Raw genomic sequence first — 25,468 nt, forward strand, 5'->3', positions numbered from 1 at the left:
GGCTGGACCACCACGTTTGTATGCCCCGGCCGAGCCCTGGACCTCCCTCTACACTCAAGCACTGGGTGACCTTGCCCAGGCTCATGGCTTTAAACACCTGTATCCCTTGTCTCCGAACACGAAATGGCCAGCACTTCTGCCTTCTGACCTCTACCTGGGCACCGACTGAACTCAAATTTAACACGTCTGGTAAAAGCATAATTCTCCACCCCCATCTACCCCTAGTGTCCACTCTCCTCAAGGTACCACTGTCCACCCAGTCACCCCATACACCTCGATCTCAGCTCCCACAAGGGCTTATCACAATTTGTAATCCTGTACTAATTTATCTATGTACTGGCTTACCACACACACATGGATGGGACATAAGCTCCTTAAGGGCCAGGACCCCAACTGCTTGGTCTATTATCTCCAGTAGCAAGCAAGGTGCAGGGCATCCACAGGGCTCAACCGACATCTGCTAATGGCCAGCATCATTGGGCACTTTGTGAGGACTCATGTCTCACATGCAGGTTTGATTCTAAAGTCAGCGTGGGAGGTAATCAGAGTCACGTGTCTTTGAAACTCTTTAGGGAGGTGCCAAATTGGAAACTGACACGCCAGCTCATTTTCCTCCCAGGAGGGAACAGACCACTGTTTCTAAACTTGCACCCAGATAAGCCTTGTGTTTAGGAGCCAGGTGTAGCAAAAAGTGGTAGTCTTGCAACTCAGTGGGGTCAAGTGAGGCACAACGGGGCCACAGAGTTACTGCAGGGAGGGGCAACACACTCCCCGCACTCAACACTCTTTCAAAGTGCACAGGACTGAGTTCCCAGGTTAGGTGCAAGTGAGGGGACTTCACTGACCTGACCACCTACTGTGTGCAGTCTCAGGCCAAAGAGCCTCAGGCTTGCGCTACCCTGACCACCTCTTGGGGTTGCAGAGAGCCCGTGGGACTGCACGGCCCCTGGGTAGCGTGGCACGAGGAAGGAACCACCAGGGGAACTTTATTCATTCTCCTGCCATGGTCTATACAGAAGAGGTTATAGGTCCCTCTGGTGGGGCGTGGACTCTGCGCTGCCAGGGTCATTCTCTGATTCATCTTTGGGTCTGGGCACAGGCTGGAACTTGAGCAGGACAGGCGGGGTGAAGATGGAGGCCTTCACAGATGGGGATAGCATCTCCTCGGTGCTGGCAGAACCACTACAGGCTGAAGGCCTGTTCAGGAAACACGCAAGACATGGGTCCATGAGGGGGACACGGCACACAGGGCCATCAGAGGAACACACGACAAAACCCAGGCTGTGGGATGGCTCTCGATACATTACTGCTGCTGGAAATCCCTCCCATGGATGTTTGCTCAAGGCTGTTCATTGCAGCAATGTTTGTGATTGTGTAAACCTGGAGACAATCCAAACGTCCATCAGGGAACAGCTAAAAAAACCATGGTACAGGCATGCAGTGGACTATTCCACAGCTGTTTAAGGAACAAAGTTGGTCTGTACATCCCAGCAAGTAAAGACACCCCAATGGTACAGTAATGGAAAGAACAAGTAGCTGAGAAGTACGTGCAGTATGATCCTGATTTGATTTAAAAAATTAACCAATGTATTGGGACTCATATTTCATGTATTCATTTCTATATTGTGACCTTTTTTCCGTAGAGTATGTTATGCTTTTGTAAACTTTTAGAAAACAATTTAAAATAACCCATTTTGGGGGATAGTGCCAAGACAGCACAGCTCACTCAGAAAGCAATACATAACAGGAGGCTAAACATTGTCCCCATTAATGAAATATTTCAACAAGCAAGGGTAGTTGAATAAATGATGCTCCGTCCACACAATGGGGTGGGTATTCTGCATCTATGATTACTGGTGAATTTCTAGGTATTTTTAATGACAGGGAAGCAACATGTTCCAGAACTGGCTGCAAAACTGCTCACAGGATGCTCCTGATTACGTGACAAACTACTACCTGTGCACGTACACTCGTGTCCATGGGGAACACCTACAGTGAAACAGGGATATGTGCCAACAATGGTTATTTCTGACCTTGGGAGTGAGAGTGATTGGTGTCTTTTTTGGGTAGTTTTCAAACTGTCTACAGTAACTAGATCCTGTTTCAGAATCTGAAAAATGGTAGTGCTTTTGAAAACTGTTCCTACCCTTTCCCTTGTAATTTCACTTCTGGAAATTCATCTTGAGATTCAGGGACAGCTTAGCACATAAAGATAGTGATGCCAGGGAATTCCCTGGCGGTCCAGTGGTTAGGACCCCACATCTCACTGCCAAGGGCCCAGGCTCAATCCCTGGTCAGGGAACTAAGACCCCACAAGCCGCGCAGCAGGTGCAAGAAGGGCATGTTGACCTTCACCCGTTTTCTCTGGAAGTGGGAGATAACATATTTATGCCCACCCACCACACGCATAGACACACACGCATGCACACACACACGCTGAGTGAGGGTACCGCACATGCTGGACGTCTGTCACACGGCCAAGGAAGCTGACCAATTTATGGTATGGTTTCATTTATATAAAATGTCCAGAACTGACAAACCTATAGCAACAGAAAGTAGGTTAGTGGCTGTCTAGGGCTGAGGGAGAGGGAGGGCCAAATAGGCAGAGGACTTTCAGGGCAGGGAAACTATTCCATACAACACTGTAATAGTGGACACATGTCATTATACATTTGTCCAAAACCATAAGATGTACGTCACCAGGAGTGACCCTAATGTGAACCACGGACTTTACATAATGACACGTCAATGTAGGTCATAGTTTGTATTAAAGGTCCCACTCTCTGGCAGATGTTGATCGCGGGGGAGGCTGTGTGGGGAGGGCAGAGGGATATGGAACTCTCTGTACTTTCAGCTCAGTTTTACTGTAAACCCTAAACTACTCTAAAAAATGAAATCTATTTGAAAATTTTAAAAAGAATGAGTACTGCTACAACATGGATGAACTGCAAAAACATTAACCAACTGAAAGGAGCCAGATACAAAGACCACATATCTTACAATACCATTTATAGCAAACGTCCAGAACAAGCAAATCTATAGACAGAAAGTGCTGAAGAGGGGCGAGTGGAAGAGTGAGGGCTATGGGTTTCTGGGGTGAGGAAAGTGTGCTAAGATTAATTGTGGTGATGCATTCATAACTGTGAATATACCAAAGACCATAGAATTGTGTGTTTATTTATTTATTTATTTAATCATTTTTGGCCACACCGTGCAGCTTGCGGGATCTTAGTTCCCCAACCAGGGATGGAACCTCAGCCCCCTGCAGTGGAAGCACGGAGTCCTAACCACTGGACTGCCAAGGAAATCCCAGGAATTGTATATGTTAAATGGGTGAATTATACCATGTGAATAATACCTCAATAAAGCTGTTTTTAAAAAAAGTCATCTGATGCAATGAAGCAGCCAATCCAAACACTCAATGATGTGGGAAATACTTGACAAAAATGGTAATAAAAAACCCATATTCAGGGGCTTCCCTGGTGGCGCAGTGGTTGAGAGTCCACCTGCTGATACAGGGGACGCGGGTTCGTGCCCCGGTCCGGGAAGATCCCACATGCCGCGGAGCGGCTGGGCCCGTGAGCCATGGCTGCTGAGCCTGTGCATCCGGAGACTGTGCTCCGCAACGGGAGAGGCCACAACAGTGAGAGGCCCGCGGACCGCAATAAAAAAAACAAACAAAAAAACCCCCATATTCAGTAAATCCCTGCTTTGCAAAACACACATGTAGATAAAGCACGGGGCTGCCCACAGCTGATTGAATCGTTCCCTTCTGTTGGCCTCTGGGCTGTTTGTTTCTGGTTTCCCACCAGCACAAACACTAGGAAGGGGAAGCAACTTTCCAGCACGCCTGACGACATTAGGGTCCATCCTGGAAGTGGGAGCGACCATCACACTGAATATCCTTCCAGCCCTCATGCACGCTGCTCAGAGGCCAGACGGTTCGGGGGCACACTTACCAGGGGAAGCCAGGGCAGTGGAGCTTGTGCGCATTGTTCCTGGCCAAGTACGAGAAGTGAAAGCCTCCAGGATTGAGGACCAAGGGGGTCAGATCGACTACGCGGCTGCAAGACAGGGCGGGGCAGGGGACACACTCAGCTCTGGGCTTCTCCAGGGCAGGGGGTGCCTCCCCAGCCTCGGGGGGTACGGGGGCTCTGTACACAGGCAGATCTCTGAGCCCCAACTCCTCCCCAGGACCAAGAGGGGAAGGACCACTCAGGATTGTGGGATGGATCCACTACGAGAGGGGAGGGAATCACAGCCCAGCTGGCACACAGCAGGCTCCCCCAAACCCTCCCGTCTCATTTGCCTCGGGCCCAGGATAAATCCTCCCACCTCTTCGGGTTCGATGACAGGCCAGTCCAGTTCAATTTTGCTTCAGACCTCGAAACTTCCAATTACTCCATCTTCAGCAAACAAAAGAAACTTTAGGACAAGGGTGGGATCCTCATCGTGAAGAGAAACACCTTCTCCAAGAACTATGAGAACGATGTGCCTTCCAGTCAATCAGCAAACACATCAGGCTCATCCTCGGTGCCACCTGGAGCTTGGTGTTAGGGGGATGGGGCCCGGCGTGCGGGCTGGGAGCCAACAGAGGAGATCCCAGCCCCGCCTGGGGGACAGGTGACGGATAAGCGGGAGTTAGGAAGGGTAGGCGAGTCGGAAGAGCACTGCAGAGGCACTTAGAGGGTGGCCTGGAGAATGACACCCACGGGGAGAGGCAGGCTTCAGGCGTCCCCTGGAAGCCCCGGGATCGCACTGAGTGCACTGAGGCCAGGCAGGCGGAGCCCTGTGCCTCCCCCAGCCCAACTCTGCGAGCAGAGCAGCCCCCTTTCATCTATCTACTGCTGCCTGCAGAGGAAGTTCTGGGAACCACTGCTGTGGGCCCGGGCATCGCTGGGGTGCTTCTGAGCAGGGGGTTAGAGGCTGCCCCTCCCAGGGCCACTGACCGATGTGCTGGGCAGCGGAGGGAAGGGGCCAAAGACCCTGGGCAGAGTGTAGACAGAGGTTGATGGGGCCACCATGGAGGCCATGGTGGTGGCAGGCAGTGGCAGCAGGGTTGGTGGCAGGCACGGGGAGGTCGACCAGTCCCACAAGAGGATGGGTTCTGGTTTCTTCGGTTTTCGCTTGCTTCTCTTCTTGGCATCTGGGACAGAAGGTGTCGGTGATCACCTATCCCAAGGCCCGAACAGGTTGGGGGGGCGCCAAACACAGGCCCTCCAACAAGGAGGGAGGCAGGCCCACAAAGGGCACCACTACTGACAGGCACGAACACACGCCACCTCACTGGCCCCAAAACCGCCCCACAGGGAAACGGTACTTTTGTCTCTATCTTACGAGTGAAGTGGGAAGCTCGAACTATACAAGGCCCATGCAGGGGCCACGCCAGGCTGTCTGCCTTCCAGGACAGAATTTCACAGGAAGTGATGGAGTGTCACCGCCAAGGAGGGCTGGGCTTGGCCCGAGCAGGTTGGCCTGCCACCCACTCTCCCAGGCATGGCACAAAGCCCTGGAGCCTGCCAGCACCCCAGTGGGTTGTCCAGTCCCCAGACAGTGAGCCCACCGAATACACGCAGCCCCGGGTCATCCTGGGGGTGCGCAAAGGGTGCATGGGGAGGAAGTCTTGCAGAGGTGGGCTTGGGGAGGAACCTAAGGCCTGCACGTCCTCTCTCCTGTTCTGATGAGTCTGGGTCTTTCTACTGTTCAAAGCTGGGTCCCACCAGCAAAGTAGGAGGTAACAAGCCCCTCCTGCAGCCTCTCAGACGGCTCATCTAGAGTGAGATAAGCACTGCCAGGGAGCACTGGCTGGAGGCTGAGCACCAGCCCTGAGTCTCAGTCCAGCTCCACCACACCTGTGTGGCCTACACAGGCCGGACAACCTCCCCGGGCCTCCATTTCCTCTTCTGTAAAACAGGGATAAATAACACCACACCAGCATCTTGGGAGACCGCGGTAAGAGCTACACATGCTGTGGGTCCAGCTGTTGGATGAAACGGTGCTGTGGGACCCCCCCCCAGATGAGCTGGGCCCCCCGATGTGAGGCGAGACAAAGAAGCCCAACACCACCATCCATCCCTGAACACGGACACTCCCAAGGACCAAATCCAAACCTCATCAAGGCTTTAGAACGACTATCCAAGAAATAACAGGCAGAGGGGGAAGAGCAAACACACCAGTGGACCCAGACAACAGATACAAACCCATCGAGTGGGTCCCCCAAAGGACAACACAGTTCTTTAGTCCATAGCATCGGGGAAAAGTGAGGGCATCTCGCGTCAAAAGGAACTTCAAAAGACGAGGCCAGAATCCCCACCTGCCACCCTGTGTGGCCACTAATGAGGTCACCTCTCATTTCACTCTCCCAGGGCTCGGGGTGTACACGAATTTGCCTCCCACCCAAACAGTATGCGGGCCTTGCCGAGTCCTGATTGACAGACCAAGCGTAGATAGCCTTCTGTGGACCACCGGGGAGATGTGAGTCAGGTCAACCAGGCCGCTCGAGCCCAGCGCGGATGGAGCCTCACCCTGGGAGTATAAGTGCACGCGGTGGATGCGCCTCTTGAGCTGCTCCAGGCGCTGGTGCATCTCCAGGGCGCCCATGCTGTTGCAACAGTTCAGCTCCCCCTGGACGGCACACGAGACCTTGGCCTGCGACGACAGCGGGAGAGGAAGGGAGGAGGAAGCTGGACGGGTGAGCCGCCTAGCCGGGGCCGCCTCCTTAAAGTCCCCTACCAGCAGCTCAAGCAGGGCGGACACCGGCGCCCCGCCCCCACCTCGGAACCCCGGAGCCCCGCCCTCCCGGGCCCGCACCCAGAGGAAGGACAGGAGCCCACGCCGCTCGCACTCCGCCTGCTTGCCCTTGCGCACCACCCTCTCATCCAGCGCCGGGTTGCGGTCGAGGCTAAGGAAGAGGAGGCGCAGCGCGCTCTCAGTGTAGGTCGCCGCTTGCCTCTCGAAGTCCTCCTCGGGGATGAGCTGGCAGAAGGTCACACTCTGCGGGAACTCGCTGTCGAACTCGTCCAGAACCTCCATTCTCGAGGGCTTCGGCTGCCCGGCTGCCTGGGGGCGGAGCGGCCGTCGGGGCGGGGCCCCGGACGCGCCCACTCCACCAGCCCCAGGAGGGGAGGAGGGAGACCCCCCCCCCCGAGGGCCAGAGCTCGGGTCACTATCCAGGCGGGGCCACCGGGGTCCGGGCGCGCCCATCCTCCCGCCCAGGTCAGGGAGAGGAGGGGTCGGCCCCAGAGGGCCAGGCCCGGGGACGCACCGTGGTCCCCTCTCCGCCGCGCCGCGCCTACGCAGGATCCCTCCGCGCGCGCCGCCGCACGGACAGCTCGGGCCAGTCTCGGGAGACCAGGGGCCAATCCGCGCGAGACAGCCGCACGTGACAATGCCCGCCGCTCTGCGCATGCGCCTTCACGCTTCGACGGGACGGACGGCGGGACGCAGCTACCCCTGGCGGAGGCCCATACCCCGGGGTCCCGCCCGTGGCCAAGCCAATTCTCACAACTTCTTTGAGGCGCTCGGCCCCCGGTCGGACTCCAGTACCTCCCATCTTGGCTGCTCCCCTCCTCACCGTCTGTAGACAAGGCCCCAAGAGTTCTTTCTGCCCCCAACTCCTCTAGCCCCGGACTTTTCACGCTCTTCTGACTTCCTCTCCCGCTTCTATCCTGTCTCCTCTCCTCATGAGGGTCCTGTCTTTACCATACCTTCTTGGACATCTTACCCACTTATTAGTCCCAACCCAGAACTGACTTTAACCCCAAGTCCCTTGAGTTACAGACCCACATCTAAGTGTCCCCAGGGGACGTTTCCTGGGCATCTCACGCTCAGCACATCCGAATTGGCATGCAGCTTCTTCCCTTCCACCCAAAAATCTGCTTCTCTTTTCCCTCTCCTACTTGGTCAGTGGCCGACCCCACCATCCACCCCTGCTGCTGATGAGGGGGTGTGCCCTGGACTGCTTAGTTCAGGTCCCCTCCTAACCCAGCCCCCTCTCCATCAGCCCTGTGATCCATGGAGTGCACCTGAGATTTTTTCACTTCCTACCACCAAACGGCCAGCCCCAGCTCTCCCCAACACAAGAGGTGGCATTCACTTCCTCTTGCTTTGATGTCACAGATCAAGATGGACACAACCAAAAAAAAAAAAAAAAAGATGGACACAACCAAGGAGGGAGAAGGTATGGCCTGTGCATCTCGCCTACAGGTGCAGGCAGACTCAGATACACCTGCATCCAAATCTCTGCCACCATTCTGCCACCTGCCCCGGGCAGGTGGCCCCGGATGTGAGGCGGGGCCCATGTGACTTACAAAATCAGATTTGACTTTAAAATACATAGTAGGTGCCTTTTTAAAAACAGGACAAGCATCCTCTGAGAGGTCGGGCAGACCCCTGATTAACACCCCCATCATGTTATGCTTATAATACTTTACACTTTTTCTGTTTATTTGGATTTTTAAAGTGTATTGTGCCAGGTACTGCCAAACTACATGCTCCCTGCCTTCAGGGGCTCCCCGTTTAAAGAGGGCTTCAGCCACAGGGAGAAAAATGTGATCTAACATGCTCTGGTGGAGGAACATTGGATGTCTTGGAGTCCAGGGAAGTCTTCCCATAGGAGGGGACATTTGAGCAGTGCCCTGAGTTCACAAGCCTCTCCCAGCAAGGGCAGGAGACAGCTGCATGGGGGTCTTTGGCCAATGGGTACATAATCTGCACGAGAGCAAGAGGTGGCCACCTCAAGCCATGGGTCTAAGTCAGGTGACCTTGGGATGGAGGAACCCCAAGGGGTCAGGCCTAGGAGACAGAGGAGCATGTGTCATTTTCCCTCATCCTTCCCGGATGCCAGGGCTTCTACGCCCAGGGTGGGGGTGAAGCCAGGGTCCCTCTGTGCTCAACCATTGGTGAGGGGTACTCCCAAATGCCCATCCGGAGACCTGGGCCTCCTCTCAAGGAGACAGGCTTGAGTGGCTGTCACTGGGCACATCAAAATCTTTTGTGTCTGGTCCTGATGCTGAAGGTGACCCTGCAAGCACGCCTGGGGCCAGGCTTCTTGGCAGTTGGGCTCCACTCCCCCCGATTCCAGCTGTGAGGGTGGGCATGCCAGGCACCTCACAGTCTCTCCTGCAGGCTCAGGGCAGCACATGTCCCTGTAAGAGAACAAGTGGGCATGGTTGGAGGACGTGAGCTGCAGGCTTTGTATCCCGAGTCCACTGTCCGCCCAGCTAGTACTGCTCCTGCTGAGAACCCAGGAGAACATTCTCTCCAGAGCTTGGCCCTCCCCAGGCCTTCCAGGAAGGCTGGGCCCAGGGCACCTCCACGGAGTCAAGGTTGTTGAGCTGGCTCTGAGCCAGGCCCGGGCAAACCCTCCGTGCAAAGCAATGGGCCTCTTTCTCCACAGGGCCCTGACCAAACCTCAAGCCCACAGGCTTACCTGGGAGCTGGTTGTAAAGATCCTCTTCAAACCATAGCTTTTCTGAGTCGGAGGCCTCTGCCCCTTCCCCCTGTCCAGCCATGACCCAGATGGACAGGTTGGCGGAGGACCCCCCAGCTCTGCCCTCACCTGATCCTCCGATGGAGAGTCCAGACCAGCTCCGCACCTGCGCCTTACTGCTGGTTAGTGGAGTGAGGCAGCAAGACTCCCCCCCACCTCCCAGGCACTGTGGGTGGTGGGCTGGGCCTGACCGATGCCCTTTCATCATTGCACTGCTTCCCAGTGGCCCACAGTAGTGCAACAGGGAAAGAGTGTCAGGCAGGCCTGCCAGTGCCTCTCCCAGTGGTAGGTGGGGATCTGAGACCTGGAATGCAGGCCCACTGGGGCCTGGGGCGGGGCCTCTGCCTGGGGAAAGGGTGCCCTCTGACCCCAGAGGCCCAGGCCTGGCCAGGATCTCAAGTTTCCATGGAGAAGGGATAGGAGCTGGGCAAGGGGGAGGGGAGGGCCTGCAGGTCCAGGGGCCAGGCCTGGGGAGGGAAAGTAGCAGTATGGGGGAAGGGGTCCCCAAGGCTGGTCCCCGATGCTTTGACAATATCATTGCACTGCTCCTCAAAGCACAGTAGTGCAACCTCGTCAGAGCACCTGCGGCCAGCAGGGGGGAGCCCCATCACCCCCAATACACGCAGAGCGGGAAGCCCAACCGTAGGTGGGTGGGGCTAGGGCCCCATTCCTAGACAGCAGGGCGGGGAGGGGATTTCAGCGGGGCTGCGGTCCTCGGAGTCCTCAGGACCCCAGAGGGGCCGGACCCTCCCCAGCACCCTCCAGATTGCCGTGGGGTTGCGACCCCAGACTGAGGGGGGCAGCTCCACACCCTGAGCGGGAGCGCGCCCGGGAAAGGGCGCACACACAAAGGAGAGGGGACCGCGCTTCAACGCGGTCCGAAACCCACTCGCGCCTGGGGCGGGAGTGGATATAGCCCGACGACCCTGCGCCCTCCCACGGCCTGAGGCTCCGGGAGAAGAAGGGTGGTCCCACTCCGGGCCGACGCGCCCCTGCCGGCCCCCATCCTTGGCCTCTGGCTCTTGGCCCCCAAGTTGGGCTCCGCATTCTGTCCCAACAGATTCCCTGCCCGGCGGCCCAGAGCGGAGAAGAGGAATGGGGGCTTCCCGCCCCTCTGAGGTCCCCTGCCCGGAGGGGGCGCCCGGGGTCTGGGCTGCGCCCCTCCACACCGCCCGCCGGGTAGGGCCGCCCTGCCCGCGCCCCCACCTCGGACCCAGCTACTCACGCGGCGGGACGCCCTTTCCGTCCCGGGCCGGGGCAGGACTCGGGAGGTTGCGGGGACAGGTCCCGGCGGCCGTCAGCCCGCGCTGCCCCCCAGGACCACCCCGCACCTCGTGGCGCCCTCCCGCCGCCGGCTCCATCTTTAACTCGCTGACAGGCGGCGGCCCAGCCCCCGGCTCCTTAGCATAGCGCCGCGCTCATTGGCCGGCGCCGGCGGGGGCTTCGCCTTCTGCACGCCCATTGGCTGAGGCCGGAGAGATTTCAAAATAGCCTGCGGGCCCGGATTGGCCCGGCGCGGGCAGAGGCTGAGGCTCCGCGGTTTTAACAATGAGTTCTACAAACACTTTCTCCCCATTCATAACTTATCAAAGGGAACTTTGCCCGCCTTTTCGCAGCTCTAGTCTCGGTGAGTTTTCTCGCCGCGCGGGCGAGCGCTCTTGGTAGCCCAGTCGGGGGCGCCGGCCGCGCGGCCAAGCCCGCTGGGGAGGGGGCTACGACTGGAGGAAAATGTCCGGACCCGCGGTCAAGCCTGCACCAACCGGGCCGCAGGTTGCCCCGTTTTGCAAACTGAAATTGCTCCCTGTGCCTCTCGGATGGCATGTTCGGCTGCGGTGGGCTTCCTGGCTGGGATAGCCACCTCCCCACCCAAACCCCACCGCATCGCCCGACTTGACCCAAATGAGATTTGTCTGAAGCCCAAGGGTGGGCCTGGGCTGCGGGACCTGGTCTTGGAGCCCCTGGAGGCTTGTGGATCTGTGGGAGGCACGGGGAAGGGGGCGTCGCTTGGGTCCCTGCGTGACTGCGGATAAGCATTCATTAAATGCTTTCGCAGAGCTGATGACCCGGAAGGATGTACGCGGCCCGCCTGGCCCTCATAGAGCTGCAGTGTGTGTTGGAGCGGGTGGTGCTTAGGCTACTGTGCATCTGTGCCCCCTCCTCTTTTATTCTCTCAGTCCAGTGGCTGAGAGCAAATGTTTTGGAGGCAGGCAGAGCTGGGTTTGAATCTTTAGCAACCTCGGTTGCCTCCTCTGCAAAATTAAGATAACAGTTGAACGTGCTATGCTTCGTAGGGTTGTTGCCAGGAGCAAATGAGATGGTCTGTAAATCGTTGGCCCAGTGCCTGGCACTTAGTTTTCAATAAATGAGAGCTCGGCTGCTGCTGCGGTTTTAATTTTTGGTCTTGTACTGCATTCTGCCTGCAGCCCTCTCACCTGCTCCCACAGCTTTGGCCTTGATTTCCCAAGGATTTTTACATGCTGTGTACTGTTGGAGTCTGCTCTTAATTAACACTCCTCACTTTTGTATGTGTGGTGGTAGGGAGGTAACAGAGGCAGAAGTGGGTTCTTACAGCCCAGAGGGGCCAGGGGTGGATCAGAGGAATGCCCCTTAGATTTGCAGTGTGCGCCACACTTTTGGTGCCCCGCCTACACCCCCTTGGCACTCACCTCTACCAAAAGGATGTTCCCTGCTGGCACCTGCGGCTCTGCCTAAGGTCTTCATTCTGGCTGTAGAATACAGGGCAAGTGGGAAGTGCTGCAGAGTAATCCTCCCACCTGCCCAGCAGCCCTCAGCCAATGAGAGAAGATATGCTGGTTGGATAAGTACCCCCACTTTCTTGCCCCTTGGTTGGGACAACTTTTTTTTTTTTTTTTTTTTTTGCGGTACGCGGGCCTCACACTGTTGTGGCCTCTCCTGTTGTGGAGCACAGGCTCCAGACGCGCAGGCTCAGCGGCCATGGCTCACGGGCCCAGCCGCTCCGCGGCATGTGGGATCTTCCCGGACCGGGGCACGAACCCATGTCCCCTGCATTGGCAGGCGGACTCTCAACCACTGCGCCACCAGGGAAGCCCGGTTGGGACAACTTTGATGCATGTTCTACATGGAGACCCAGTGCTCCCCGGTGGGATGAAGCCCTAGTTGCCCACAGGGGTGACTTGCTCAGTAATGCAAACTTCACCAGCTGCCTTGCCTGCTCCTCTGAGCCCCACTCCTCTGCCCCAGTGTTTTCTGGGATCACTTCCCAACCATCTGCTTGCACTCCTGTCTCAGGTCAGGTGAGTGATGGGAGAGAAGTGGAGACTTGTAGACGATGCTCAAGAGGTTTGAGCAGAGCAGGACCTCATGGGGGAGGGGGCAGGGGCGTAAAGGGCCTAATTATGACCCTCCTCCCCTCAGGTCTCACAATTGGCTAGAGCTTTTCTCCCACCCCCTAAGGTCAATTGATTTCTCAGAAGTAAGGTGCTCTGCTCACCCTCCTCTAAGACCCTTCCAACCAGTTGCCACCCCCAGCCTCTCCTTCAGCTCTTTCATTTTCCTGCAGGAAAGTGGCAGCTGCCCAAGCCTCTCTGACTGTAATCTCCGCCATAACCTCTAGAGGTCACCCACGCACCAGCAAAATAGCTATTACCTTCCTTTATCAGGGCCCGCCTATTTATTGCTCCTTTCTTTAAATTGTAATGCTTTGCCGGCTCAAATTGTGCCTCTTCTTCCAGGAAGCCTTCTCAGATGTCTGCAGCTGGCAGTTCTCTGTGGTTATCTTCCTTTGCAATATCTTTTGAAGTTTTGTTAGGGCCTCCGGACTTTGAAAGGTTATAGTGGGGCGTGAGATGCCACACGTCTGGGCTGGCTGGGTGTGTGGGGTGCCATCTGCACCGAGAGGGATCCTGCGATGCAAATTTCCAGCAGATGAGCAGAGTCCTGACCCAGTGCTTGGTCAAAGGCAAGTGTCCAGACTGTCACAACTGCCAGTGGAGGGGTGCCAGGAGGAGGGGGTGCACCTCAAGGGATGAGGGGCTGGAGAGCTTGTGCCCATCCCAGCTGGTAGAGAGTGGGGCCCCTGCTACCTCGCTGAGGCCCCAGCCCTCATCAGGAAGGTTCATGAAGCTCAGGGGCTGGGGAACTGGAGTCACTGGGGCCATTGGACCATCTGAGGGTGGAGAGGGAGCTGTGATGGCCCTGGGCAGTGTTGGGAGTGCACGGAAGAGCATCAGAGAGGTTTGGATGGGTTAAGCTGCCATCTGTGGGACGGAGGATTTGCACTGAGGAAGAGATGCTGACCTGGGCCAGCTGGCAGCTCCTGGTCGCCCCCAGGCTCACAGCAAAATGCAACCACAGGCCAATATTCTTTAATCATAAAGGCACTTGAGAACCCCTACAAACTCAAAGTCTCCCCCAAGAGTGGCCCTGCAGATGACCCACCCTGCTGCCCTCCACCCGCAGGTCCACGGCACTCAGAGTTCATCGTGGCCTGCAGAGGCCTCCATGCTGGGCTTGATGAAGATGCCTTCCATGGCCTTCCACCTATTGTGGGTGTTGGCGCTGGGCATGCCGTGCACCTCGAGCTGCCCCCGGATGGGGCTCCCGTACTGCTCGCCGGTGACCGACAGGAACACGGAAGTGCCCACGTGCTGGAAGCGCACGGCGGCCTCCCGCTCCCAGTGCTGCCCCGAGCAGCGTACCGTCCACAGGTCCAGGTCATCACCCTCGCCGTCCTCCCCAAAGGCGCTCACCTCCTGTGGGGGCGGTGGTGGTGTGGGAGGACAGTGGTCACACATGACAAAGGGCACACTGAGTCCCCCATGGGCAATTGCCTGGCAGCTGCACTCACACCCAGGTCCTTCCCTGCACCTCTCTGAGCCTCAGCTTCCACAGCTGCAAACTGGGACACCCCCATCCCCATCCCCAGCATCCAGAAGGGCCTCCCCAACACCAGCTCTTCAAACACATGCACACCCCACCTCAGCTGCCTGGACGGTGACCAGTGGCCCCCACAGAACCAAGTCATCCCCCTCCTTCCTCCGCTGGGTTTCTCCTGTCCTAACCCCTCTGACCCTCACTCAGCATCAAGTCTACCCTTCAGGCTGACAGCCAAGGTTCTATTATCTCATCCTTTCCTTCTGATAACCTCCCCAAAGCACCCTCTGTTCCAGTACCACCTCCCACCCAGTTCCAATGAACTCCGCTCACAGGCTCTTCCCCAGGCTTGGAAAGATGCCCTTCTCCTCTCTGCGGCCTGGCGGACTCCTACTCATCCTTCCAGGCCCAGCCCCAGTTCCTCCTCCCCGCGGGGTTCCCATTCCCCACCCCAACGGCCATGCGGATACCCCTCCTGTGTCCAACTCGCCCCCAGGAGTGGAGCTATCCAGACGGACAGCTCTTCCTGTTTGTGTCCCCGCTGGGCTGAGGGCTCCAGGGGACAGGACCCTGGAGTAGTCACCTCTGCATTCCCCGAGGGGGCGCTCGGCAAACACTTCTGACTTGTAATTCCCGTTTCACCCAGGAAGCTGGGGCTCCGAGCAGATGCCGGGCCCCTCGCACACACGCCAGGGGCTCACCTGGTTGTGGGACAGCGGCGACGGGAAGTGGTGCGTGTGCAGGTTCTTGCCGGTGAGCACGTGCGTCAGCCGCACAGCCTGCCCGCAGCGCACCGGGGACCCGCGCGGACACCCGCCCTCGGAGCCGCCGCGGATCCGCCAGTAGCTGTTGGCGTCGTCAGACGCCTCCACGCCGGTCACCGACTGCTGGCCGCTGCCTGGGGGGCGACACCCCACCCCCGGGGTCGCTGTCAACGCGGGAACTCCGACCCTCGACCCGGACACCATCAGCTTTCCCGGACAACCTCAACCCTGGGATCCAACGGCTCCCCCAGCCCCCGCCCGCCTCCGGCCGCACTCCAAGTCCCTTGGCCCACAGCTCCGAACGGCATCCCGAAGACCCCCCTCGAACCGCCGGCCTGTGGCCCTCGGCCCCCAACTACTCCAGCCCCTGATGACCCCCAGCCCCCTGGTCCGCAGAACCCCGACGTCAGACCCCCGCCCCGGCCCGCGCACCGGATCCGTATTTGATGTCGTGCGAGTGCAGCCGCACCCGGTGCTGCGTGTTGAGCAGCTTCAGCACCGACCCGCAGGTCACGACCCCCGCGCCGGTCTTGACGGCACAGCTGCCCGGGACCGAGATCGCCAGCAGCACCCCCAGCAGCGCCGGGCCGGCAGCTCGGCCGCGGCCCGCGCTCCTCATCGCCCCGGCCGGGCTCCGGCAACTCGGGCCCTGATCGCTTCCGTCTCCGCCGCCGGCCAATCCGGCTCTGACAGTGCCCGCAACGGCAGCCAATCGCCAGCCCGCACGGCGCTCCGCCTGCACTTCCATTGGGTCCGCGTGGAAAGGACCCGCCCATAGCCTTCCAGAGCAGCGGCTGGGAGGGGACTGGAGACACGAGGAGTGTTTTGATTGGTCCACGCTTCCGAGGACTCAGTAATGAGTAAGCCGGGGCAGCGTCGAGCGGAGGGAGTGTGGACAGAGGCGAGGGCGACCGTCCAGCGACCGCCAGGTCCCGGGACACTCGGTTCGCCAGTTCACGAAGCCCCTTGATCCTAGACCCCCGAGCCCTCAATCATGGTCTCTCCCTCGGACCCTGGGCCCGCAGCTGCAGGGTCTTGAGGTTGCTCGACCACTAGATTATGTGGTCACAAGTGGGGGCATCTCAGGTACTCAGTCACCTGGTCCTTCAGTCCCTGGACCCCGGGATTAACTAATCCCCCAGTTGCTCGGTCATTGCCCACTCTCTGACATTGAGTCACCTCAGTCCCTGGACCCTGGGGTTTCTGAATTCCCTGAGCCACTCATTGACCCCTTCCAGGGCTTCTCATGGTCCCTAGGCCACTGGGCAGCAGAGGGCAGCAGGGAGCTGTGATGTAGAGGGTAGTAGCAGGTGGTCACCAGAAAGCCCCAGAGCTGTCTTGGGAACCTGGAGCCCTGGGAGACCAAGCGACTGGGAAGCAAGCCTGGGTGACTGTGTGTCCCAGGCTTGGGACTCACTGCCTTCTCAGAGGGCTGTCAGCTCAGTCGGTATAAGGGGGGAAACTTAAACCACTGTTTATTTATTCATTCGTGGAACATTCTTACATTGAATTCACTCCAGACCCATCAATTCAGCCCAGCCCAGGAACCGGCTCTGGGATATGTTACTCAATAGGCTGACCACCCGCGCACTTGGTGCACCAGCAAAGCAGGGAGAAAAATTCGTGTTTAATTAAATCATCCAGAATTTTGCATTCAGAAAATCCAGCGTAGAGCCATTTTAATTACAGCAATGGGTTATTTTTTGGTTTTCATGTCTCCCTACCCCCACCCCTGGGGCCATGGGGCTTGTGGGATCTTAGTTCCCTGACCAGGGATAGAAGCCAGGCCCCCTGCAGTGGAAGCACAGAGTCTTAACCACCTGACAGTCAGGGAAGTCCTGGTTTTCATGTTTAACATTGTCTTTATTTTGAATTCTATATGGGTCAAGGTGTCTTGATCTTTTCAGTGTTTAGAGTGTCTAATATGCTTACGGTAACTTCCCTGGTGGAGCAGTGGTTAAGAATCCGCCTGCCAATGCAGGGAACACGGGTTCAAGCCCTGGTCTGGGAAGATCCCACATGCTGAGGAGCAACTAAGTAAGTCCAGTGCACCACAACTGCTGAGCCTGCGCTCTAGAGCCCATGAGCCACAATTACTGAGCCCACATGCCACAACTACTGAAGGCCGTGCACCTAGAGCCCATGCTCTGCAACAAGAGAAGCCACCGCAATGAGAAGCCCGCGCAACGCAACGAAGAGTAGCTCCCGCTCGACGCAACTAGAGAAAGCCCACGTGCAGCAATGAAGACCTAATGCAGCCAAAAATAAATAAATAACTGTGTGTCTGTTAAAAAAATGCTTACAGTCTGCCCTGGATTTGGCAGACCCTGCCCTTGAGGGCTAGAGTACAATCTGGGTGTGTCTTCTCGGACACACCAACAAGCATCTCGAACCTAATATGCCCCAAGACGGACTCCCCGGTCTCCCTCACACTGCTCCTCCCCCAGGCTTCCAAGTCTCAGGAACAGCACCTCATTTACAAGTTGTTCAAGCCCCAAACCTGGGATTCATCTTTGATTCCTCTCTTTACCACACTCCTCACATCTACCCCAGCATGTCTTGATGGCTCTGACTCCAAAACAGATTGGAAGGCATCTCTCCTGCGTCCCCCGTCACCACCCTAATCCAAGCCACTCCATCTCCCCTTCAGATATTGACCACCCCTCCTAGAAGATTTCCCTGCTACTCGGGCCCCTCCAAGACATTCTCCACCCAGGAAAGTGATTTCTGTCTTAAAAAGCATAAATCAAGGCACTTCCCTCGTGGTCCAGTGATTAAGACTTTGCCTTCCAATGCAGGGCGTGCAGGTTTGATCCCTGGTCAGGGAGCTAAGATCCCACATGCCTTGGGGCCAAAAAACCAAAACATAAAACAGAAGCGATATTGTAACAAATTCAATAAAAACTTTAAAAAAAAAAGTATAAATCAGATCATGCCAGGTGCCTGCTGAAAGCTGCCAACAGCTTCCCATTGCACTGGGAGCAGACAATGGTAAGGACACAGCGAGTAATCTCCCTGACAGGCAAAGAAAGGGTTCCAAGAGCAGCAGAGACCCCAGGGCTGAAGTCGGGAAGCCAACACGGCTCTCCCTGAGTCTCTGGAGCCTCATGGCTTCTCCTAGCTGTTCCTTTTTCCTGCTCACCTCATGGGCAGATGCTCGGGGCCCTCCACCTGGATACCACAGTTTGTCTCCAGGTTCAGATTCTCAAGAGGGGACGTGATTGACTCAACTCAGTTCCAGGCACTGCTCAAGGTGCAGTCAGCCAAGGAGGATGGAGAGGTGTTAGTCTCCAAATACATCTGCTAACAATGCCTCCCACCCCTGTGAGCACAACCTGCTCCTCTCCCCAGTCGTGGAGTCCCTTCCCCCTCCTCTTGGATCTGGGCACGCATCATAATTGGCTTTGACCACAAGAATGCTACAGAAGTGCTGTTTGGGGACTTCTGAGCACAGGCTGCCAGAGCACTCACTGGTGGTTCTTGCTTCCTCCCTCTAGGAAGCCAGCCCCTGCCCAGACAGACCCTTGAATGGCCAGGGGCAACGGGGAGAGAGATGATGTAAGGGGAGGGTCCACGAGGGATGTCCTAGCCTCAGCCCAGTCCCCAGCCGAAAGCAGCACTCCCACCCCAGCTGCTCTGGCTACACCACTGCCAGCTGAGCCCGTAGAACCCCCTCAGAATCATTACAGATGATGATTTTGTTTGAAGCCACTTAAATCTTGGTTTGTTACATGGCAACAGATGCCTGAAACAGGAGCTAAGGGGACCAGTCTCTAGCATCATGTACCAGTGGTGCCCAAAGGGGCTGCTCCCACCCCAGGGCCTAGATGTGTGCCTCTGAGGCTGGGGTGGGGACATACACTCTTCTCCCTTGAAGACTGGGCAGCAGGACCTGGAAGCCAGAGGGTATTGGATGCACCAGTAGGGCCAATCAACTGTGGCCAAGTGATATGGCAGTAATGTACAAAGCGGCTGTTGTGGCCTCACATGGTGGCGGTGGTGGCAGTGGTGGCCTCGGAGGATAGGCATCAGCACCAAGCAAGTGCTTTGAAGGATCCTTGTCACAACAGCTCTGTGGGAAAATGGGTCCCTGACTCCCCACCTAGGACCCTGGCCCCTCTGCCAGTCAGAGGAGCAGGTCCTCCTCCCCGAATCGCGGGGTCCTCCCTGCCTGGTTCCAGAGGAAGCTCCATAGTTGCTGTGTCCTCACCTGTGGGCCACTGAGCACGGTCAGGCCGAGCCGAGCAGGTCTGGCCTCTGTGCACCTGGCGGGCTCCAGGGGAGGCATGAGAGATCCACCAGCCTCCCCGAAATGGCGGCCTGCTCAGCGAGGCTAAGCATCTTCTCTCCACCATAGGGGCAGGGTGGGGGTAGGGGTGGAGCTGCTCCCTGGGTGAAGATGCCTGAAGGGGAACAAACAGGCTGCCTGAGGAAGGCAGAGGGGAGGAGCTGGGGGCACCGGATGGCCAGAAGCTCCAGGAGAACCTTGGACGTGAGATCCTCTGAGCACAGCACCAGCCGAGCCCACAGACCCTTCAAGAAAGAGAGCTGCCTTGCCCAGGGCCTCTGCGGAAGGGATAGTCACACAGCCAGCTGGGTCAGCCAATCCATGGCTTGACCTACCAGCAGCCCCTGCGTGACCTCAGGAGCACGAGCTGAGAAATACAAATTAGGAAGACAGGGGCTTCCCTGGTGGCGCAGTGGCTGAGAGTCCGCCTGCCAATGCAGGGGACACGGGTTCGTGCCCCAGTCCGGGAGGATCCCACATGCCGCGGAGTGGCTGGGCCCGTGAGCCATGGCCGCTGAGCCTGTGCATCCGGAGCCTGTGCTCCGCAACGGGAGAGGCCACAACAGTGAGAAGCATGCATACAACAACAACAAAAATTAGGAAGACAGGTAGTGGTGGGAGCATCAGGAGAGGGAGGATACGCCCTGGCAGAGGAGGAGCCCTAGGGAAGTGGGAGTGTGATGCACAGGGGCTGTGAGGGTGGGGACCATGAGTCCTAAGAGGCTTGAAGAGGCAGGAAGGTGCAGACTGGAGTGCAGAAGAGCCAGCAGCAGAGCCCAGGAGGTCACGGGGCTCAGGGCACCGGCAGCTGCCGTGGAGGCCTGGCCCAGCTCTCCAGAGATGCTCCCCGGGGGCAGGTGGTCAGAAGGATGGCTGAGATCTCTGACAGGAAAACCGTGTTTCATCAACACAAGCTTTATTTCTCCCGTTGGCTCCCCTGAGAGGCTCAGCAGAGCTCCTCGTGGGCACCAGCTGCTCTGACCTCTGCTCAGAGTGGGATGGCTGTGAGGGCAGTGGCCGCTGGGGTGGAAGGAGTGGGGCATGGAGCACTCGGTGCACTTCAGGGGCCCCATGGGCAGTCACCATGGCCCACACCTGAGCCTGCCGCCGTGGCACTGACCACAGCCTCCTCTTGAGGCTCCAGGGAGCTCTGGGGTTCGCCCTCATCTCCAAAGTCATCCTCGTCCTCTTCCTCCTCCTCTCCATCCTCCTCCTTGTCCTCCTCCTCCTCCTCGATGCTCTGGTGGCCCTCCACGTCCATTGTCTGGTCGGACTGATGGGACGCCACGCCAGTGTTGGCGGGGGACAGGAACAGCTTGGGCTCTGGCGGTCTGGCGGGCTCCTGCTCCGCGGCTGCCGGGCGCTCCTGTGAGGCAAGTAGCCGGGGTCCCGGGGACCTCATGTTGAGGGAGGACCCTGTGGGCTTGTCCTGGACGCTGTGGGTCCTGGCGGACAGCGCGGTGGGTGTCTGCATGCTGTGCTGGGGGGTGCTGTGCTGGGAGGTGTGCTGGGAAGGGGGCCGGGATGCCCGCTGGGGTGACCGCTGGCTAAACTCGGCCTCCTCCAGCCTGCGCAGCAGGCAGCTCCAGTCGATTGTGGAGGACAGACGGATGCGCGAGCCCTTCACCTTCCTGAAGCCCAGGAAGAGGTCCAGGAGTGCCTCAGTGATGGGGAAGGAGATGAAGCCCAGCTGCCCAGTGAGGTTCTTCTCAAACCTGTACTTGCAGGCAAGCAAGGACACAGCCTGGCCCTTCAGGTAGTCAACGAGCTCCTCGTGCCGGGGGTTGGAGAGGCGGGACATGGTGGTGGACTTGGACAGGATGGAGGGCAGCGTCTTCTTCTTGGTGAATTTGTAATTGGGGCTCTGTGTGGCAGCAGGGAGGGAAAGGGAGACACGTCATCCACTTCTGCCTGCCACCCTGGGTGCCCTCCCCCCCAGAGCATCCTCCGCGTCACCCACGCGGCGCCACGCTCAGTCCACTCAGGGTGCGGCCTCACCACATCTGCTCTGCTGGCCCGATGGAAAGCTGAGCTGGGGTCCTGCGTGCTGGCCCACCGCCTACTTACCACCCTGTTATCATGCCAGCCACACCAGTCAGGCCTGGGACAAGGCCAGTGACATCAGTCACTGTATCAGCCAAAAGGGAGCCTGCACAACCCTCGCCTAGGCCAGGGTTCAGAGGAGGGAAGCATGCCTAGGCCTTGATGGGTGAAAGGAGGGTCAGGGGCCACACTGGGGAGCCACCAGGGTTAAGCCACCAAGTCCTCTCCGCACCCTTCCCAAGCAACTCCCTCTTGGCGGGGCAGACACACTGGAGAGTCCTGTCCTGGGCAGCAGGACCAGAGGGGGCTAGACCGCAGACACAGGGCCCTACTCTGGGCTCAGACCACTGTCCACAAGGGACAGGACCCTCCTCACATGGGAGGGCCTCTGAGATTCACATGCAAACGTTAAAAGAATACCCAGAATAAAAAATAGTCTTTATTCATCTTTGACAACATATGGTAGTAGCTAGGCCAGGATTCCTGGTCCCCTCATCAGCTCATCCCCTACTCAGGTGGTTTTCACAAGGGCAGGGCAAGAGACCTGGACCCTGGGCACCTGCTAGTGACAGTGGCCGCTAGGAGCGGTGGCGGTAGGAGCCCTTCCAGTGCAAACCCGCCCCTAAGAACCCTGGACCCAACCTTGAGGAGGTCACCTCCGGATACGGCACAACAGGAGATGGCAAGAAGCCCCTTACCACGGAGGTGTGGGGTGAGAACCTGGGGAGGTGGTGGGAGGAGGATGGGAGGGAGGAGGCCAGCGGAGCTGAGACCGGGGTGGTGACATGGGTCTGTCGTGAGGGCACTTTCACCACAATCCCGGTGGCGGGCAGGGTAAGGTGCAGGTTCCACCAGGGCTGGGCCCTCTGCCTGGAGCTCAGGGGCCCAGAAGTGGGCATGGGTAGTCTCTGTACTTTGGGGTCCTGGTCAAGCCCCTCCTGCCTGGGGTAGGGTGAAGGGACCTTGGGCTCTTCTGTGGGTGTCACCTCAAGGCAGAACCTGCTGGCCACTTGGGTGCTAGACACCGGGGAGCCACCTTCCTTGGACTTGCCACGTCCCCTGTACTTGATGCTCTTTCTGTGCTCCATCCTGGGGCTGGAGGTTGTGGTGGGCAGCAAATCGTAGGGCTCCTCCCCATCAGTGGGTGTGGCCAGCTTGGAGCTGGACTCTGGGGAGGGCTCCCCTTCTGACAGGAAGAGAGGGCAACTGTCTCTGTGGCAGGCACCATTGAGCTTGTCCACAGCCTGGCTGACCACGTCCTGCAGGGCGGGGAACAGGTGGTGCTCAGCCAGGAAGTCCAGGGTCCGATGGGGCTCTCGGAGCGCACAGTAGCCGGGCAGGTCAAAGGACCCTGGCTGGCTCAGCAAGGACTTCATCTTCTTGTTCAGCTCTCGCTTGAGGAAGATCAGCTCCCGCTTGAGGAAGATCAGCTCCCGCTCTGCTGGTCCCAGCTCCCACGCTTTGGGCGTGCCTGAGCTCGAGCCCAGCAGGCCTGAGAACCAGGACAGGGGCTGCTCTAGGGTCCACTGGCTGCTGGTCTGGCTGCCCAGTGAGTCCCATGGCAGGGAGTCCCCGTGGGGGCAGGACTGCCCCTGGCCTTTCTGCAGAGAGAGGAGGACTCTCAGAGGCGTCCAGGGGCAGCCAAGCCAGGCCTGGCCCTGAGCTCTGGGCTGGGGTCCACCCCCGCCCCACCTGGGCCGCAGCCCCAGACCTCACCCCTCTGTTCTCCAGCTGCAGTAGCCGTTTGAGGTTCTTCTCCAGCAGGAGTTTGTCCTTCATGGGTGGCAGTGCACCTAAGCTGCGGGCACTCAGGTCGCTGTCCCAGCTATGGGAGCCCGGCCAGTTGGCCGTGAAGCTGCTGTGGGAGTCGGACATGGAGCTGGAGCAGGACGGGTAATTGTTGGGGCGCCCCATGCAGAGGGTCGGCCGGGTGCAGTGCTGGTGCACGGTACTGACGATGGGCCGGGCCCGCGCCTGACGCCCACCCCTTGGCACCTCCATCGGGTCCTCCACCTCCACCAGCGGCACCCCAGCCTCTGTCATTACGGTGGCCATGAGCTCAGTTGCCTCCTCCACCACCGTCTGCAGGCTGTCCAGCACCTGACCCTCGACAAGGAAATCCAGGAAGCTCCTAAAGGGTCGAGGGCCCTTGGGGTTTCGGCGGTGGCTGCGGAGCCCTGAACTGCCTGAGGGGCCGTGCGTCGAAGTGGGGTGTGGTGTGTGGCCCAGCTTGGAGGCTTGCCCCATTTCCGGGAACAGTGACTTCTTAGATGGCTGGACCTGAGCAGACAGGCATATCACAGTGGGCAGTGATGCCCCATGGGGGGAGGGGTCCCCTGGGGTCCTCCTAAGGCACCAGGAACTGGGTAGGAAGTGGGCAGTGGAAGAAACTGTTTTTCCTTTTTTTTTGGCCGTGCCACGCAGCATGCAGGATCTTAGTTCCCCAACCAGGGATTGAACCCGTGCCCCCTGCAGTGGAAGCGTGGAGTCTTAACAACTGGACTAGGGAAGTCCCAGGAACTAGGTTTTGGAGCCAGGCAGCCCTGGATTTGGACCCTGGCTCTGCCAGCTTCAGGCCATGTGACTGTGGGCACGAAGGCCCCTCTTGAGGTCCAACTTCCTCTCTTGTAAAGTGGGGATCTGTTCAGGGTTGCCCTGAAGCCTCCCTGACACGTACAGTTCACATACCCAAGACCTGGCTGGGGAGTCTGAAAGCCCACTTCTGCCCTCACCCAGGACATGAATCACAAAACCCCTTGAGCCCCGTCCCCACTGCTGGTCTGTACAGACTACCTGTGGTCCTGAGCCCTGTGCGCCCCATGGCTGCTTCTGCCCCTCGAGCCGTAGGCCCCAAGTAGACTCTATGCTCCCACTCTGGGGTTCTAGTCCACCATGCCCCTCCCAATCCGAGATCAGGGGACACAGGGAATGAGACGGAGACCGAGGTGACTAGGTAGGGCCCAGCAGGGGTAACTAGGAGTGGTCAAGGCAACAGGTCACTAACAGGTCCAGAGAGGACATCAGTAGGAAGTGAGAAAGGGGGCTGTGATCTGGGGCACCAGAACTGGTGAGGAACATGTTGAAGGCTCAGAGTTGGGCCCTGCTGGGCACACTTACCCGGGCCACGCAGGTGGTGTGGCCAGCCTCGTCGTCCGCCAAGTATCCCGAATGGTGGCGACAGCTGGTCATGGTGCAGGTGGCCGGGTCCACTGCCCTCTTCCTCTCTCGTTAGTTCCGCGATGCAGCCGCAGATTCCTCTCTGAACCGGTCGGGGAGATGGTGTGAGGGTGCCCCCAGCCCTCTGTGGGTCTGCGTCTCCCTCCGTCCGTGGGCCGCTGGTCCCTGGCTCCCCGCACCCCACGTCCTTCACATGTCCGGCCGGTCTTCTGCTCGGAGCCCCGTGGGCGTCTCAGCACCGTCCGTGTCCAGAGTCGTCGGGGCTGGGGCCCCCGAGGGAGTGCGCATCCAGTCTCCGTCCATCTCTGGGCCCAGTGGGTCCGCCCTCCGTCCACCTGGCCCTGGTGCCCTGGCCCCGGGAGACCCGCTCACCAAGTCCGTACCCGCTGGGCACACGCTCCAGTGCGATCCGCGATGGGATCTTGGCGTCAGCGCCGCTCTGGGCCGCTGGCGGGCCTGCTTATTTGCATGCCGCGTCCTGATTGGCTCGCGCCGCGCCGTTCACCGCCCGCTCCCACGGCACAATAGTTGGGGCGGGGCCCACGCGGCTCCTCCCCCACTTTGCCGCTTTTGCCCCGCCCACATTCGCAGAGGGAGTGGGCGGCCGTCGCTGCTGCTGACCGGCTCGGTCCGGCCTGGAGGGGAACCTAAGGGACAAAGCCACGGGCTGTCCCGGTGACACAAGCACCTTCCTCGGCTCCCCTCTTGGTCGCTGTATTGTCCTTGGCTCCTGCTCGCGGACTGCTCCTTTCCAGGGTCCTCCCCTCGCCCAGTGTGGACACCCCAGGGTCTGTCCCCAGCGCAGTGGGAGGCGTCCCGGCTCTAAGTCATAGACGAGCTTTGCTCTTTCCT

At 58.6% G+C, this 25,468-nt stretch overlaps 2 protein-coding genes and 1 pseudogene across 3 annotated transcripts; all 3 read right to left on the reverse strand.

Annotated features, from left to right (window-relative positions):
- Positions 1–1,022: 1,022 nt before the first annotated feature.
- On the reverse strand, positions 1,023–7,032 carry LOC309831015 (annotated as a pseudogene). Its single transcript has 6 exons — positions 6,811–7,032; positions 6,525–6,648; positions 4,950–5,146; positions 4,336–4,406; positions 3,960–4,064; positions 1,023–1,197 (listed from the first exon to the last, which is right to left on the reverse strand). The product of its transcript is annotated as an uncharacterized misc_RNA (transcript).
- A 6,808-nt stretch (positions 7,033–13,840) lies between these two features.
- SDF2L1 (stromal cell derived factor 2 like 1) lies at positions 13,841–15,757 on the reverse strand. Its single transcript, XM_082667253.1, has 3 exons — positions 15,541–15,757; positions 15,046–15,242; positions 13,841–14,223 (listed from the first exon to the last, which is right to left on the reverse strand). The coding sequence occupies exons 1-3, from the start codon at positions 15,725–15,727 to the stop codon at positions 13,942–13,944; spliced, it is 666 nt and encodes a 221-aa protein (XP_082523379.1). The 5' UTR covers positions 15,728–15,757; the 3' UTR covers positions 13,841–13,941.
- Positions 15,758–19,338: 3,581 nt separating this feature from the next.
- CCDC116 (coiled-coil domain containing 116) lies at positions 19,339–24,628 on the reverse strand (the record flags this gene model as incomplete). The annotated part of the gene is made up of 5 exons (XM_082667946.1): positions 19,339–19,534; positions 20,671–21,260; positions 22,138–23,040; positions 23,156–23,719; positions 24,557–24,628. The coding sequence occupies 5 exons, from the start codon at positions 24,626–24,628 to the stop codon at positions 19,339–19,341; spliced, it is 2,325 nt and encodes a 774-aa protein (XP_082524072.1).
- Between the last annotated feature and the right edge of the window lie 840 nt (positions 24,629–25,468).

The sequence above is a fragment of the Grampus griseus genome (assembly GCF_964374135.1).
Source record: "Grampus griseus genome assembly, chromosome: 12".
Classification (NCBI taxonomy): domain Eukaryota; kingdom Metazoa; phylum Chordata; class Mammalia; order Artiodactyla; family Delphinidae; genus Grampus; species Grampus griseus.